The 12,788-nt window shown below is 43.3% G+C and overlaps 1 protein-coding gene across 6 annotated transcripts in view; it reads right to left on the bottom strand.

The window, feature by feature from the left end:
• The window catches only part of ankhd1 (ankyrin repeat and KH domain containing 1), a 31,161-nt gene that overhangs the window by 4,916 nt on the left and 13,457 nt on the right, over positions 1-12,788 (bottom strand). Inside the window, exons 3-31 of one of the 6 annotated variants that reach the window (XM_040015373.1) lie at positions 10,464-10,620; positions 10,155-10,317; positions 9,880-10,027; positions 9,563-9,796; positions 9,088-9,182; positions 8,308-8,469; positions 7,905-7,986; positions 7,563-7,754; positions 7,354-7,463; positions 6,980-7,067; positions 6,460-6,587; positions 6,203-6,346; positions 5,971-6,073; positions 5,573-5,835; positions 5,130-5,411; positions 4,614-5,028; positions 4,354-4,493; positions 4,139-4,250; positions 3,875-4,020; positions 3,648-3,790; positions 3,352-3,565; positions 2,326-2,501; positions 1,916-2,078; positions 1,730-1,825; positions 1,525-1,641; positions 1,266-1,434; positions 948-1,147; positions 498-850; positions 210-362 (exon numbers count right to left, since the gene is read on the bottom strand). In XM_040015373.1, the coding sequence (XP_039871307.1) occupies positions 210-362; positions 498-850; positions 948-1,147; positions 1,266-1,434; positions 1,525-1,641; positions 1,730-1,825; positions 1,916-2,078; positions 2,326-2,501; positions 3,352-3,565; positions 3,648-3,790; positions 3,875-4,020; positions 4,139-4,250; positions 4,354-4,493; positions 4,614-5,028; positions 5,130-5,411; positions 5,573-5,835; positions 5,971-6,073; positions 6,203-6,346; positions 6,460-6,587; positions 6,980-7,067; positions 7,354-7,463; positions 7,563-7,754; positions 7,905-7,986; positions 8,308-8,469; positions 9,088-9,182; positions 9,563-9,796; positions 9,880-10,027; positions 10,155-10,317; positions 10,464-10,620 (4,948 nt within the window). The remainder of the gene's footprint in view (positions 1-209; positions 363-497; positions 851-947; positions 1,148-1,265; positions 1,435-1,524; positions 1,642-1,729; positions 1,826-1,915; positions 2,079-2,325; positions 2,502-3,351; positions 3,566-3,647; positions 3,791-3,874; positions 4,021-4,138; positions 4,251-4,353; positions 4,494-4,613; positions 5,029-5,129; positions 5,412-5,572; positions 5,836-5,970; positions 6,074-6,202; positions 6,347-6,459; positions 6,588-6,979; positions 7,068-7,353; positions 7,464-7,562; positions 7,755-7,904; positions 7,987-8,307; positions 8,470-9,087; positions 9,183-9,562; positions 9,797-9,879; positions 10,028-10,154; positions 10,318-10,463; positions 10,621-12,788) is intronic. The other 5 variants (XM_040015375.1, XM_040015376.1, XM_040015377.1 and 2 more) reach the window with 5 other exon arrangements.

The raw sequence follows: 12,788 nt of genomic DNA, 5'->3' as shown, positions 1-12,788 counted from the left end.
GATGATATTAATGTTTGTACTATAGCTGTCTCTTAATTCAATCAAAAAACATGCAATCATTGGCTTTGTGTGCAAGCAATGCCTTGCCTTAAGATGTATACATAATAATATAATTTAAAAAAAAAAGTAAAATTTGACAGTGGGGAGAACAAAAAAGTAAGTATTGCTGTTGATAATTTGCACACGTCGAGTCAAACTCATAAACTGACCTTCTGACGACCTCCTTCCAACCTTCTTCTCTTTTCTGGCCTCTCTTTGGACTCGTGAGGCTGAGCTTACTGTTGGGTGAGGTGACAGGAAGAGCCATGGTCTTGAACGGGGAGGGCAGGGAGTTGGTGGTGGAGTCGCTTGCATCTGCAGCTCTGGAACCAGACAGACTGTTTGCTTACAGACATGATAGGACGCAACAAAGTAGTAGTTGTTATGTCTAAAGATCCAAAGTTACACACAAAAGTACATGTCAAACAACAAACGTGCCCGCTCGATCAGAGACTCACTTTTGCGTTGGTTTTGAGATGGAGACTGTGACTTTGTTTTCCACTTTGCCGTCACTCTGCGTCTGGGAACTGTGTCTCTTCTCTGGGCCGGACAGGAGGGCCTGGACTGCTCCTGAGGAGGGGGCAGAGGAAGAAGAGGACGACGAGGAAGAGGAGGAGGAGGTGCCGGAGGAGGTGAGGTCAGGGAGGTAGTTGAGCTCCTGACTCTTGCTCCCACTGCTGCTGCTCTCACTGGCACAGTCTGTGCTATCCAAGGGGTCAGAATCACTGTTGCCGCCTGTCACTCCCCCACCCCCACCCCGTGGCTCGCCGTGGATCTTGTTCTTGTCAGCTTTGTGCTGTGCTAGTGCAACCTGTTAAGAAATGCATACATTTTGTCATTTCCCCCTCTTCAATCTTTAGGATAAGCTGGAGATGAAAACAGGGCAGATTAAAAAGAGTAGTGCTCACCTGCGGATCTTGCAATATGATGGGTTCATTGGGCACCGAATCCTTGGTCTTGTTCTTTTTGTTCTTCCGATTGGTGCTTGGGGTAGTGGCCACACTCGCTCGCTTCTTACTAAAAGCTGTAGTGAAAGTGGTGGAGGTGGCAGATATACCAATGGTGGTGGTGGTAGTTGCACTTGGAGGTTCAATTGGAACCTCTGCTTCTGAGGAAGGCGAGGGGTAAAATTCAGGCATTAGGAAGAATCGGGCCACAAGATTCTAGTTAAAATGTATCCAAGTCATGAAAATACTTCTGAGTTAAAAGTTTCAATGAAACAATACCTTCAGCCGAATCCTCCTTCTGCTCCTGCATCTCAAATGTCTCCTCCTTGGTTTTCTGCCCCTCCTCTTCCTCCTGTTTCCTCTTCTGCTCCTCCTTCTTCTTCTTGCGTTTCTCCTTCCTCTTCTCACGCTTGGCAGCCAGAGCCTGCTTCTTGCTCTCCTCTCGAGACTGCAAGAGTCATAAAATCTCTTTTTATCTATGCCTTTTATTCAAAATGCTTTTACTTCCTAAAACACTATCACATGTGACTGAAATTACCTTCTCCAAGTCTAACTCCTTGAGGAGAATCGTAGCGTTCTTGTTGGCCTCGGCGGCCTGCTGGTCTTTAGCTTTGACAATGGTCTCCATGCACTGGTGACACTTCTTCAGCAGCTCCTGCAGGGTCACATTTGGAGTTTTAGCTCTGCATATTCCTCTAAAGGTTCTGTAGGTGACTACTGACTGAAATGCAAACAATACCTACCTTGTCAGCAATGGTGGCGATATATCTCATGCACTCAATATCTGACGGGAACTGGTTGACCTCCTTCACAAGATACTGCACCACCTTCACGTGACCCTGAAATTTTAAGTAAAGAATTAGTAACTGCAGTCGTCCTAAAGTTCAGCAGAACAAAGCAACGTTCTTAGGTCTTCTTCAACTGCGCACCTTACGAAAAGCAGCCATGAGCGGGGTGATCTTTCGGTTGTCAGCAGCATCTACATCAGCACTGGCGTGCACCAGGAGCTGGACCACGTCAAAATGACCACCGTTCGCTGCCAGCCAGAGGGGCGTGTTCCCTTTCTTGTTTCGTACGTCAATATGCGCACCTCTGAAATAAGACAGAATTGTTGCCTTCATCAGTTAATGAAAGCCACCTTGCTAATGAGGTTAGAAGACGGAACACAATTTATGGCAAGCATCTGGTTTTTAAAAGCAAAAAAAAAACAAAAAAAAAAAAAAACAACCCAGAAAGAGTGTGGCTTAAAACATCTGCTTCACTAAGAAATAAACTTGCATTCAACCCAATTCCCTTAAATGATGAATCACAGTGAGATTTAACTCAAAACAGTCCTCACCTGTTGATGAGCAGCTCACAGAACTTGTAGTGGCCCTTGTCGGCAGCAATGGTGAGAGCAGTGTCTCTGGATGAAGGAACAGGGGGAGCGTTGACGTCCGCGCCTTTGTCCAGCAGCACTCGGCCCACCTCTGCATAACCTCCTGATGCTGCCTCCATCAGCGGGGTAAGACCAGTCTGTTTAAACCGATCACTTAGTCATTAAGAAGGCCAAGAGGGTAACCCGAAAGGATAAAAATTGTGTTTGTATCGTCCAATAATTCATACATGACACAGAGTCAGTGGGAGAAGTTAGGGGGCTTAAGGTTGTATAATAAACAGGTTGTGTAGTCAGCACACACCATTATGTCAAGCTCTGTAAAAGGATGGATATAAGTGTAGTAAGTAAATCCTAGCTCAACCATGGTGAAGATAATTAGTGGGTCAACCAGTCCCAAAAAATTACTTCCCACCTTCTTTTGTAATTATTTTTTACTATTTTACAAACATCATAGAATAAGGAAAAGAAAAATTTAAGGATTTAGCAAAAGAAACGTGTAGTGGTGCCGGGACTGAGTCTGCTATGATGAAACTCAGGTCCTGAAATGGGACCAAAAAGTCATCCCAAATAGTTTAATCAGTCTATTCTTATTGGATTGTTTAATCCATTTTACATACAAAGAAAAATGTCACTTCATTGCTCAGATTTTAAACAAACAGGAACATAAATGGTGAAATGCTTGTGATGGTTGATTTTTGTTCCATCTACTCCTAGTTCCTCAACTCTGCCTTTAGATCATCTGTAAATGAAGTAAAATAGATGATTTCTTTTGTCTCATTTCCATTCTTAAACCATGTTCATTTTGCTAAAGAAGGCAATGAAGGAAGCACTAAATAACTTCCCTTATTATTAAGCTAATTCAACCAGCTCTTATTAAGGTGTCCCTGCAGATACGTCACAGTGCACTCGACTCAGAAACCTCCCTGAGATATTTGACTTTCTGAATGTGGCAGCAGAGTCCTGCTATATGTGATCACGAGTCTTCACCTTAGCACGATGCTCTACGTTGGCCTTGCGATCTAGCAGCAGACTGACGACCTCAGCCCGCCCCTGAAAGCAGGCTAGGGTCAGAGCTGTGTTTCTGTTGGTCTCAATCTGGGCATTGATGTCTGAACCCATATCCAGCAACAGCTTCACTGCTGGCACATGACCGTTCATAGCTGCCAGCATCAAAGGAGAGATTCCCAGCTTACTGCCAGTCCTGAAAAGAGTGAAATAGAGTCTTTAGAAAAGACGCGTAAAACAGAGAAAATGCTACATGTATGGTATCAGTTGTTGCTCACCTGGAGTTAATCTCGGCACCAGCATTGAGGAGTATTTTGATGATGTTGACATAACCCCCAGAGGCAGCCAGGCTGAGAGGCGTGTAGTCTGAGACATTGCGGTGTTCCTTATTGGCTCCCCGCAGCAGCAGCAACTCAACAACCTTACCAACATGGATGATAATGGTGTTAGCGGCAGGAGTATAGGAATGTCATGACTGTGAGAGTAAACTGAAACAGTTTTATACCTCCTGGCGTCCCCCAGAGCAGGCCAGGGAGAGGGGTGTGTCTTTGGTTCTCTCTGATTGAGCCTCAATATCACCCCCTTTGTCCAGGAGTACCTCAACCACGCCTACATGGCCAGCAGTGGCAGCCAGGATCAGCGGCGTAAAGCCTGTAGAGAACAGAAATAATGAGTCCTTTGTTAAATGAAACTATTTTGAATTAAAATTAAACTCTAACCCTCCAGACTGCCATACTATCAGAAGACTGTAATCATCTTTCTAAGATACCTTTTTTATCCCGGTGCTCAATGTTGGCTCCCCGTGAAATGAGGACAGACACAAGCTCCTCGTGTCCTCCTGCACACGCCAGCGTCAGGGCCGTATCATGATTACTCTCCGTCTGTGAAGAAAACACTCTCTCTTAACAGGGCATATTACTTTTTACATAAATGTATTAACTTGGATTATCAGAATATGTATACTGTCATGTCAAACTGGCTTACATGTGCGTCTATGTCAACAGAAGGGTAAAGGGGTAGGACTGAAGGGGGAGAGGCGATGTTTGCGGGCGTCTGTGTGGGCGGCTGGGAAAGGGGTGTGGGTGAAGATGTAGTGTTCAGCATGGGCACGCGGCTGCTCACAGCTGCAAGAAAGAAACAAAAACAAATGTAAGCACCACCCCCAAAAAAAGGAAAAAAAAAAAAAACTTTGTAGAGTACAGTCTCGCATCTCACACCCAACAGTTAAACTTCTGAGTACTTGCCTGCCATGATGTCGTCCAGTGTGTCTGTGAGCGTCTGTGCAGGTGTAGCTACCAAGAGCCCATCTGGAGCCTGTTGAGGTATCATTCCTGGGCTTAACCCAGCCAGCTGCTGACCCTGCTGCTGCCCCAACATCTGCTGCCCTACTAGTACCCTCTGCAGCTCTGGACTAGTACTTCCTGGGTAGTCTGCAGGGTTGTAGTCTGGCAGAGGTTGGATAGGAACGAAGGCTGCCTGAAGAGGGGGAGGAGGCGGCTGGGGCTGGGTCTGTGGCGAAGGGGGAAGAGGCGGCTGCTGTCGTGACTGCGACACATCCCTGTGACCCATGATTGTGTCCACCTGAGGAAGCTTGGGGTAATCATCCTCTTCTCCATCTGGTTCTTCCTCTGAGCCCTCTTCATCATCATCTTCCTCTTCCTGAAAGAATACAGAGAGCATATTAAGTCTCTCGGATCTGTTAGGACAGTGCTAGGGAACAAACATTATTCAAACAAAGAAAACAAGTACAAAAAATTCACCTCTTCGACGTCATCCTCCGGCTCTTCCTGTTCCCCATCTTTGCTTGTCTCCTCGTCCTTGTCAGAGCCACTGTGTACTTGTGCACCCGGTGTGGTGAGAAGAGGCACTGGAACAGACGATGCACATCCAGGCCCCGGGCCTGGACCCTGGCTCTGTCCAGCCTCCTGCTGCTCTAAGCCCTTTGCCTCCATGTACTCTTTGGTGAACTGTTGCTGTGTTTTCAGCTGCAGCTGACGCTCCACCTTCTGCAGCTCCTTCAAGATTTTCTTTTTCTTCTGAACCTAAGGAAGAGTCACATCCTTGTTTGACTAACTTGTGATATGTTGCTATGCATACGGGGGGGGGGGGGGAGAGCACTGAAGGGTCAATTAGCTTACAAGTTAAAGGCTACCTAACTTAAGATCAAAATGAGACCAGATCTTAAGTGGATGATGGATTATACCTGCTCCTCTCGGCTCTTCTTCAGCTCCTCAATCTTGTCTTTGGTGAGCGGCTCCCCCTGAATGAGTTCTAGCGACTCTAGCTGGGCTTTCTCAATAGCGCTAATTCTCTGGCCCAGTTCATTCAGCTTTCCCTCCGTCTCCTCCACAATGCACTCTAGGGGCTGGCACAAGTGGAAGGGTGGCAGAGGCTCTGCTTCAGGTCCCCGGCCAACAGAGCTGGGGACACCGGGCTGAAGGGCTGCTTGTCTCTGTTTGGACACGCCTGAATTTGAACAAAACACATCAAAGATGTTGAGATTTAAAGATGGCAAAATAAATATATCTACAGCTCAGTGAAGTGTGCACTTTGTAAGTAGAACCTTTTAAGTATACCGAGCGGGCCCCTAGCACAGTTTACCTTTACTAGAGACAGGAGGGGGCGTAGCGATGTTTGATGGGGTTCTGTCTGGCTCCTGAGGGGGCACTACCATGGCGAGAGCTTGGAATGGGACACGAGGAACCTGTTATGACAGAGGATATGTTGTGTTAAAGCAATGGAAAAAAGAAAGAAAACAGCCATGCTTGCAAGAATGTTAGTTAAAAAAGAAAAAAAAAAAGGGGGGGGGGGGTATCATGTTGCTGCAATATACCTGAGAGGCATCTTGCGATGGGGGAGTGAGTTGGGAGAGGTCCGGGGCTGGGACAGACAGGATGTTGTTGGGGTAATCCAACAGGTAGGAAACCACATTGGTGTGGCCACCCTTAGCAGCTTCTATCAACATGGTTGAGCCATCCTACAAAGACAAAACATGGCATGTTTTTCTCTATCAGCATTATCATTAAACACATGCAAATGAGCATAATCGTTATTAAAGCAGCTGGTGTTAATCCAGACTGGGTGCATTACTTTGAGTCTGTGAGTAGGATCCGCCCCATGCGCCAGCAGCAGCTCCACCACAGCCAAATGTCCTCCAGCACAGGCCAGAGAAACCACCGTGTGATCATTATTGGCAGTGGCTCTGTTCACATTAGCACCTAACACAGACAAAGACAAATGCATATATTATAAGAGTAATGATAATGCATATCTACAGCCAGATATTCAATAATGTGGTTCATCATTAACCTGGACACAATAACAAATGCTGGTCTTCCACTTTAAGCGTAATGGTGGAAAAAACAATTTTCAGGTGAAATTTCAAACTTCTCATCCCTTCATGCAATGAAATAATTTATTCACTTCAATTAATCATAGTTTAAGTGACAGATGTGCAGAAAAAAAAACAAACAAACAAAACAAAACCCTCCCATATAAACGATCTACTTCCCCTTTCAAGAGAGGCAATTCTCTGACTCTACAGGTTAGATATGCATTTTTTCCCCCTCAAATACCTGTATTTAAATCCAAGAGCTACTCAGTTACGCACCTTTGCTGATAAGAAACTGCACTGTACAGAGATGCCCTGCCCTCGCTGCCTTCATTAAGGGCGTCCGTCCCCCTTCAGACTCATGCTCCTAAAGGAAAAAGATGAAGTGGATTTGTTGAGTTCAACACAGAAGTTAAACAAAATGGCTATAATCTGTATTCATCTTGAAAACTGCTGCTGCAGGTGCAGGTTCTACAAGGTAAAGGTCTTGCTTCACACAATAGAAGATGCTCAGTTCAATCAATATACATTTACACACAAAAAACTTTTACACATCTTTTCTTGCCCCGCTGTCACTTGAACCAATGTAAATACATTTTTTTTAAAGCAGGGCAAATCATAAGTGACTAAGAGGATTTAAGAGTATGGCGTACCAAATTGGCTCCAGCCTGCAGTAGCACGTCTGCCACATCAGTGTGTCCGTTCTCACACGCATACGTCAGTGCTGTATCGCCAGTTGCCGTCGTGGCATGAACGTTTGCTCCTGAACGAGAAAAAGTTACAGGAGTGTGAGCTCAAGAGTCTAAGACATTTTTGATGTGTCTTTTCTTTCTACCATTGCTGCATCTTCTTCCTTGCCCACCTGCAGCCAGTAGGTACTTCACCAATTCCAGATGGCCTTCTTGTGCAGCTTCCATTAGCGGGGTAGAGCAGCCCAGCTCAATGTCTGCCCCTGCCTTAATGAGGAAGTCAGCCACTTCTAAAAAGCCTCCACAACATGCTAGGGTCAAAGCGGTCTCCTGGGTTTCCTCTGTCTGGGCATTGATGTTAGCACCTAGACGACAGAGCAAGAGCAGTTTTGTTATATTCAGCTACTAAAATGGGAAAACATAATGATAACGGACTGTGATCATGTCAAAATTGTTAGTTGTTTTTTTTTTTTTAATTTATGGTGTTTCAGAGATGCAAGAACAAATGCTGCTACCTTGAGCCAGCAGCAGTGCTACCATCTCCTCATGGCCTTCTCTGGCTGCCTCCATCAGGGGAGTGTAGCCCTCATCATTAACCTGGACACAAACAGAAGCATCATCAGATAAGAAAACATAAGGGTGAAAATGACTCGCAGGTTACACGGACACAACCCTGACTTGTGTTTATGTGGATAGAAATTGTCATCCAACTGCATTTAGCCAGTTACATCAATGTTGTCATTTACATTTTAAATAACAGTGAAAAATTAGCCGTTTTCCAATTTTGGAAGCAAACACTTTTGTTTAAAAGGACTGACACTTTTTGGTTTGGAGCATTTATAGTATATCTTCACAGCAAATGTATCTACAGCTATACAATTTTTTTCCATTTTGTTTTTAAAGTGTCTCTTTGCATACCTCCTCCAAGTTGGCTCCTCTCTCTATAAGCAAGGCTGCCAGCTCCACATGTCCTCCACAAGCTGCCAGGGTAAGGGGCGACTCAAAGGAATCAGCTGGCATGTTGACTTGCGCGCCGCTGTCCAACAGCAGCCGTGCCACCTCCACATGGCCATCCTGGGACAGCGAGACACACAGAGAATATAGAGATAAGCACCTGAATAAATACACGTATCAATTTCTAGTCAAGCTACATGAATTTAAACCATCAATTTGAAAAAGTGTTTAAAACGAGAAAGAAGTGACATTTTAGCAGACTGATGGAAGAGGCATCTAAAACATTGCTGTACATTTCCATCGACAATAGCACAATTAATGTTTACAGAAAACTGCACACCCCTTCCACAATTATTTAGCACGACTGATCTGCAAACAAGATAAAAACCAATTAGCACAGGGGAGATGGTGTAAATTATTACAATCTTCTTTCAGTCCACTTTTCTCCCACTTAACCATGCGAGTACCCAACCATTAGCAGAACTCTGTTGGGTTTGGACACTGAATAAGACCCGCTGTTATGTTTCTGATTTTTTTTTTTTTTTTTTTAATTTAATATTAAAGTTTATTTTGTTTGAGCTGTACTGAGACACAAAAGGGAGTCTAAGATATATAAAGCAATTCATTCTTGACCATGCCGATTACTTCAACGTATGCACTGTCTGCTTATAGTTACAAATACAAAGTCATAACAAGTGGTTTGGGGTGTGAAATGTGAAGTGAGGTTTTAGGTCAGATGCTTACCATGCAGGCCTCCATCAGTGCCGTGTGCATCTCATCCGTTTTGTGTTCCTGGTCTGCTCCGGCCTCCAAGAGAAAACGCACCATATCCAAGTGACCTGCAGAGGACAAACAAAATCAATGTAATTAATCTTTTACAGGCCTTTGGACAAGGTTATGGGAGTAGCCTGCCACTGGGGGAAAGTAACAAGTTAGATCAGTTCAGAGTCGACTGCAAGTACGCCAATTTTACTGATCTTAGGATGTAGACTTCTTTTAAAAAAAACATTTCATTAAAATGAAAAATAAAATAACCAGCTGAATTTATAGAGTAGCTTTATTTTACAACAGTATTAGCCCAAGTCTTTGTAAAGAGGGCGCTAAATTGCATAACAACTAAAAAAAAGTAAAAGGACAATGCGCATTTATTCCTTTCTAAAAATAAACCCTCAACATAAAAACTAACCTAGGGATACAAGTTCCATACTTAAGTACTGACCTTTGTAGCACGCAAGTGTGAGAGCACTCTCCTTGAACTCATTGGAGTGTGTGTTGATGCCAGCGCCATACTCCAATAGTACCCTGGCCACTTCTACGTGGCCAGCACTGGCTGCCTCCATGAGAGGTGTGTGTCCGTTCTCGTTGTGGTCCTCAATGTTAGCACCCTCTTTGAGCAGCACCTTCACCACATCCACGAAGCCACCGGCACATGCATACGTCAAAGCTGTGTTGCCTGAAAGACAGAAGTGAGATTATACCGTGTGTTTTGAAGTCACATTAAATGGTTTATAAATAGAGAAGTTAAAGTAGTCTTACCAGTAGAGGACTGGGCATTGACATCTGCCCCATGGACAAGTAGTAGTTTGACAATGTCCACATAACCTCCACTGGCAGCAGCCATGAGTGGTGTTATATCCCCCTTGATGCCCCTGTCCTCCACATTGGCATGCATAGCCAACAAAACCTAAGAATAGAAAACAGAAGAAGAAAAAAAAAACGTAAATATATATTCATAGGCTTGTCAAAGGAATACAGCCCCTTAAGTATTTAGCAGGAACTTAATCTGGACACCAATCTAACCTCTTCCATACCTGTGCAAGTTCATAATAGCCAGCCGAGCAGGCGAGACACAGCAAGCTCTCCCCTTCCTCCGTGTGCTCATTGACGCTCCGGCCCTCATCCAGCAATTTGCGCACGGCGTTGACATCCCCATCCGAACACGCCTCTGCTAAACTACGGCTGAAAATAACCAGACTGCTACAATTACTGCCACTGTGGCAGGTGAACACACGCACCCCTCACAACAACACAATTACTTCCAGGCAGCAAAGAGACACACACGCATGCTCATAGGTATTGTTTATGAAGCAGTGAGTTGATGGTGTGAGCGAGATACATACTTGTCTGCTTGGCCGGCATTGAGTGTGTTTTCAGCTCTCATCCGGGTGAGGGCGGCTGCGGCCTCGTCCAGGGCACAACTCACAGATGACGTCAGTCGCCGTAGCACCTCGGGGTCTGCAAAAGCTTTACCATCGGCAGTGGACAGTTTACCGATGCCTGCCGAACACCAAAAGGGCAGAGGTGCATAGGGCAATGCAAACCACAGGGGAGCACAACCACACCAGACCAGATGAAGAAGCAAGTCCAGTCCAGCAAATCCAATCCAGGGTTAGTAGCAGCAAACACAAAGAGGAAAAAAAATCAATAAAAAAATAAAATAAAATAAAAATTTAAAAATTAATAGAAAAAGAAAAAAAAAAAAAAAAAATCACACAGAAAACACAAGCATTTGTTAATGTGGCTTAATATATCTTTTTTCAATAAACCACCTAAGAGTCGCAATTTCTTTATCAAATAGTAAGGTACACAATAAAAGGGGAATAATGGGAGTATCTACTGTGCTGTGCAAAAGTCTCAAGTCAGTCTTCATTTCTTTATGTTGGGCTAGGAAAACGGGAAAAAGGTGCAGCGATTTATTGAGATGTACAAACATAACAAATAGTTTTGTACAAATCTAACTAGTTTTTAAGTCAGTATTTGCCATTTTTCCCCAAACACAGCCGGAACCCTTAGTCAGGCTTTCCGTAAGTAGTCTTCATTAATAGTTCTTGAAGGACATTCAAATCTCTTCTTTGGAGGAAAACAAATCCTCTGTAAAACAATCAGATACAAGTACTGGCCAATGTCAAACGGAGCCATTTAGAAAGCCTGGAGACCTATTGCTCAAGATTATTTAAAAATAAAATATATTTAAAAAAAAACAAAACAAAAATGACAAGACACTTTGGCTCATTGGAAACAAAATAAAAATAAATGAGTTGAGACGTTTGCACAGTACTTCAGTAGTTCAGAACAATAATACCAGTGAAATGAAGCTGTTGTATACACCAAGGCTCAAAGGTTTGGAGTCAAAATTTTGCAGTTTTCCTTAAGTCATTAAATGAACTGCAATGTGACACTGCTGAGAAATTCTGATATTTACTGAATATAATTTTGCCGTAAAGACAAGCTTCTTGAAAATGACTTCAAGTTAAATTAGTTTAATATTAATGTGCACTTCCTGTATGTTACAGTCTAGCGTCCTACAATAGGACTGACAATTAGCATTACTTTGGTGGTGATTTCATTATAACAATACCAGCAAACTGGTGTTTTATTAAAACAAGTAGTTTGGAAATAAAACTTTTCTTGTTCAAATCTCACACTTTCCTAGACACATTTCCTCTACCTTGACTGACAGATGGACCGATCTCACAATTGATGTGCTTCAATACTTCAAGGTTAAATAATGAACATGAAAATAAGATCCTTTCTCTTCCCTTCATGCTTATTTAAATATTTTAGCACGTTCAGATTCGTTCCAAACTTTTGATCAGTAGTGTATACGAACCAATGTAGATTCAAGCTGTTAATGTTCGAAGAGAAAACTGTCTCATCCTGTGTGAATTATAGATGGGTAAAAAGCAGTGACCATGAGAGAAAATGATGCGTTAGGAACAGTGGCCAGCAAGCAAGAGAAGAACTGAAGAAAACAATGCAATATGACAGGAAAAAAACAAAAACAAAAACAAACGTCTGTGTGTCTATTTTGTCATGAAAAAGAAGAAAAGTCAATGACCAGAGTGCAAGGCAAGCAGCAGCAAAATGAAAACAACTGCTTTTGCTAATGACCTACAGAGGAAGATCTCTCAAGGGAAAACAATGAACATTTCCAAACCAGCAAACCACTTGTGAGAGGAGTAACAGTGTGCACTTTACAGACGTGTGTAAAAATGAAGAAAAAAAAAAAAGAAAAAAGGGAAAAAATAAATAAAGTTGGCTTTAAACCTTTCGGCCTCAACTTCAACCCATCCATTAACCAGGCACAAGACAGCTTCAGTCCTTAAGGTTGTGTTTTCTCACCACTGACTCGGGCTAAACTTAGCACCGCTCTCAGGCAAAGATTTCACAACAGTCTCATATGCACAAGGAAAGAGGTCAAGGAAGTTGATCATTAATTTTTTACTTTATCGTGTTTTTCCTCAGAGAACACATGCACTTCATTCACTAAACAGGAATAAATAGGTTAGATATCAGCCGTCACCAAATCCCCTCTCCTGTGTATAATCCTCTACATATAACTACTAAACAGAGCAGGAAGTAGTGAATGAGTCAAGAATTTCAGTCACAACATCAATTTAAAGGACCTTCACTGTGTTTACACATAAGCACTTGTTCCTGCTCAG

This window comes from Simochromis diagramma, unplaced genomic scaffold, assembly GCF_900408965.1.
Source record: "Simochromis diagramma unplaced genomic scaffold, fSimDia1.1 OVJJ01000685.1, whole genome shotgun sequence".
NCBI lineage: Eukaryota > Metazoa > Chordata > Actinopteri > Cichliformes > Cichlidae > Simochromis > Simochromis diagramma.
The sequence above is the reverse complement of the archived record's forward strand: the minus strand, read 5'-3'. Positions and strand labels throughout refer to the sequence as shown.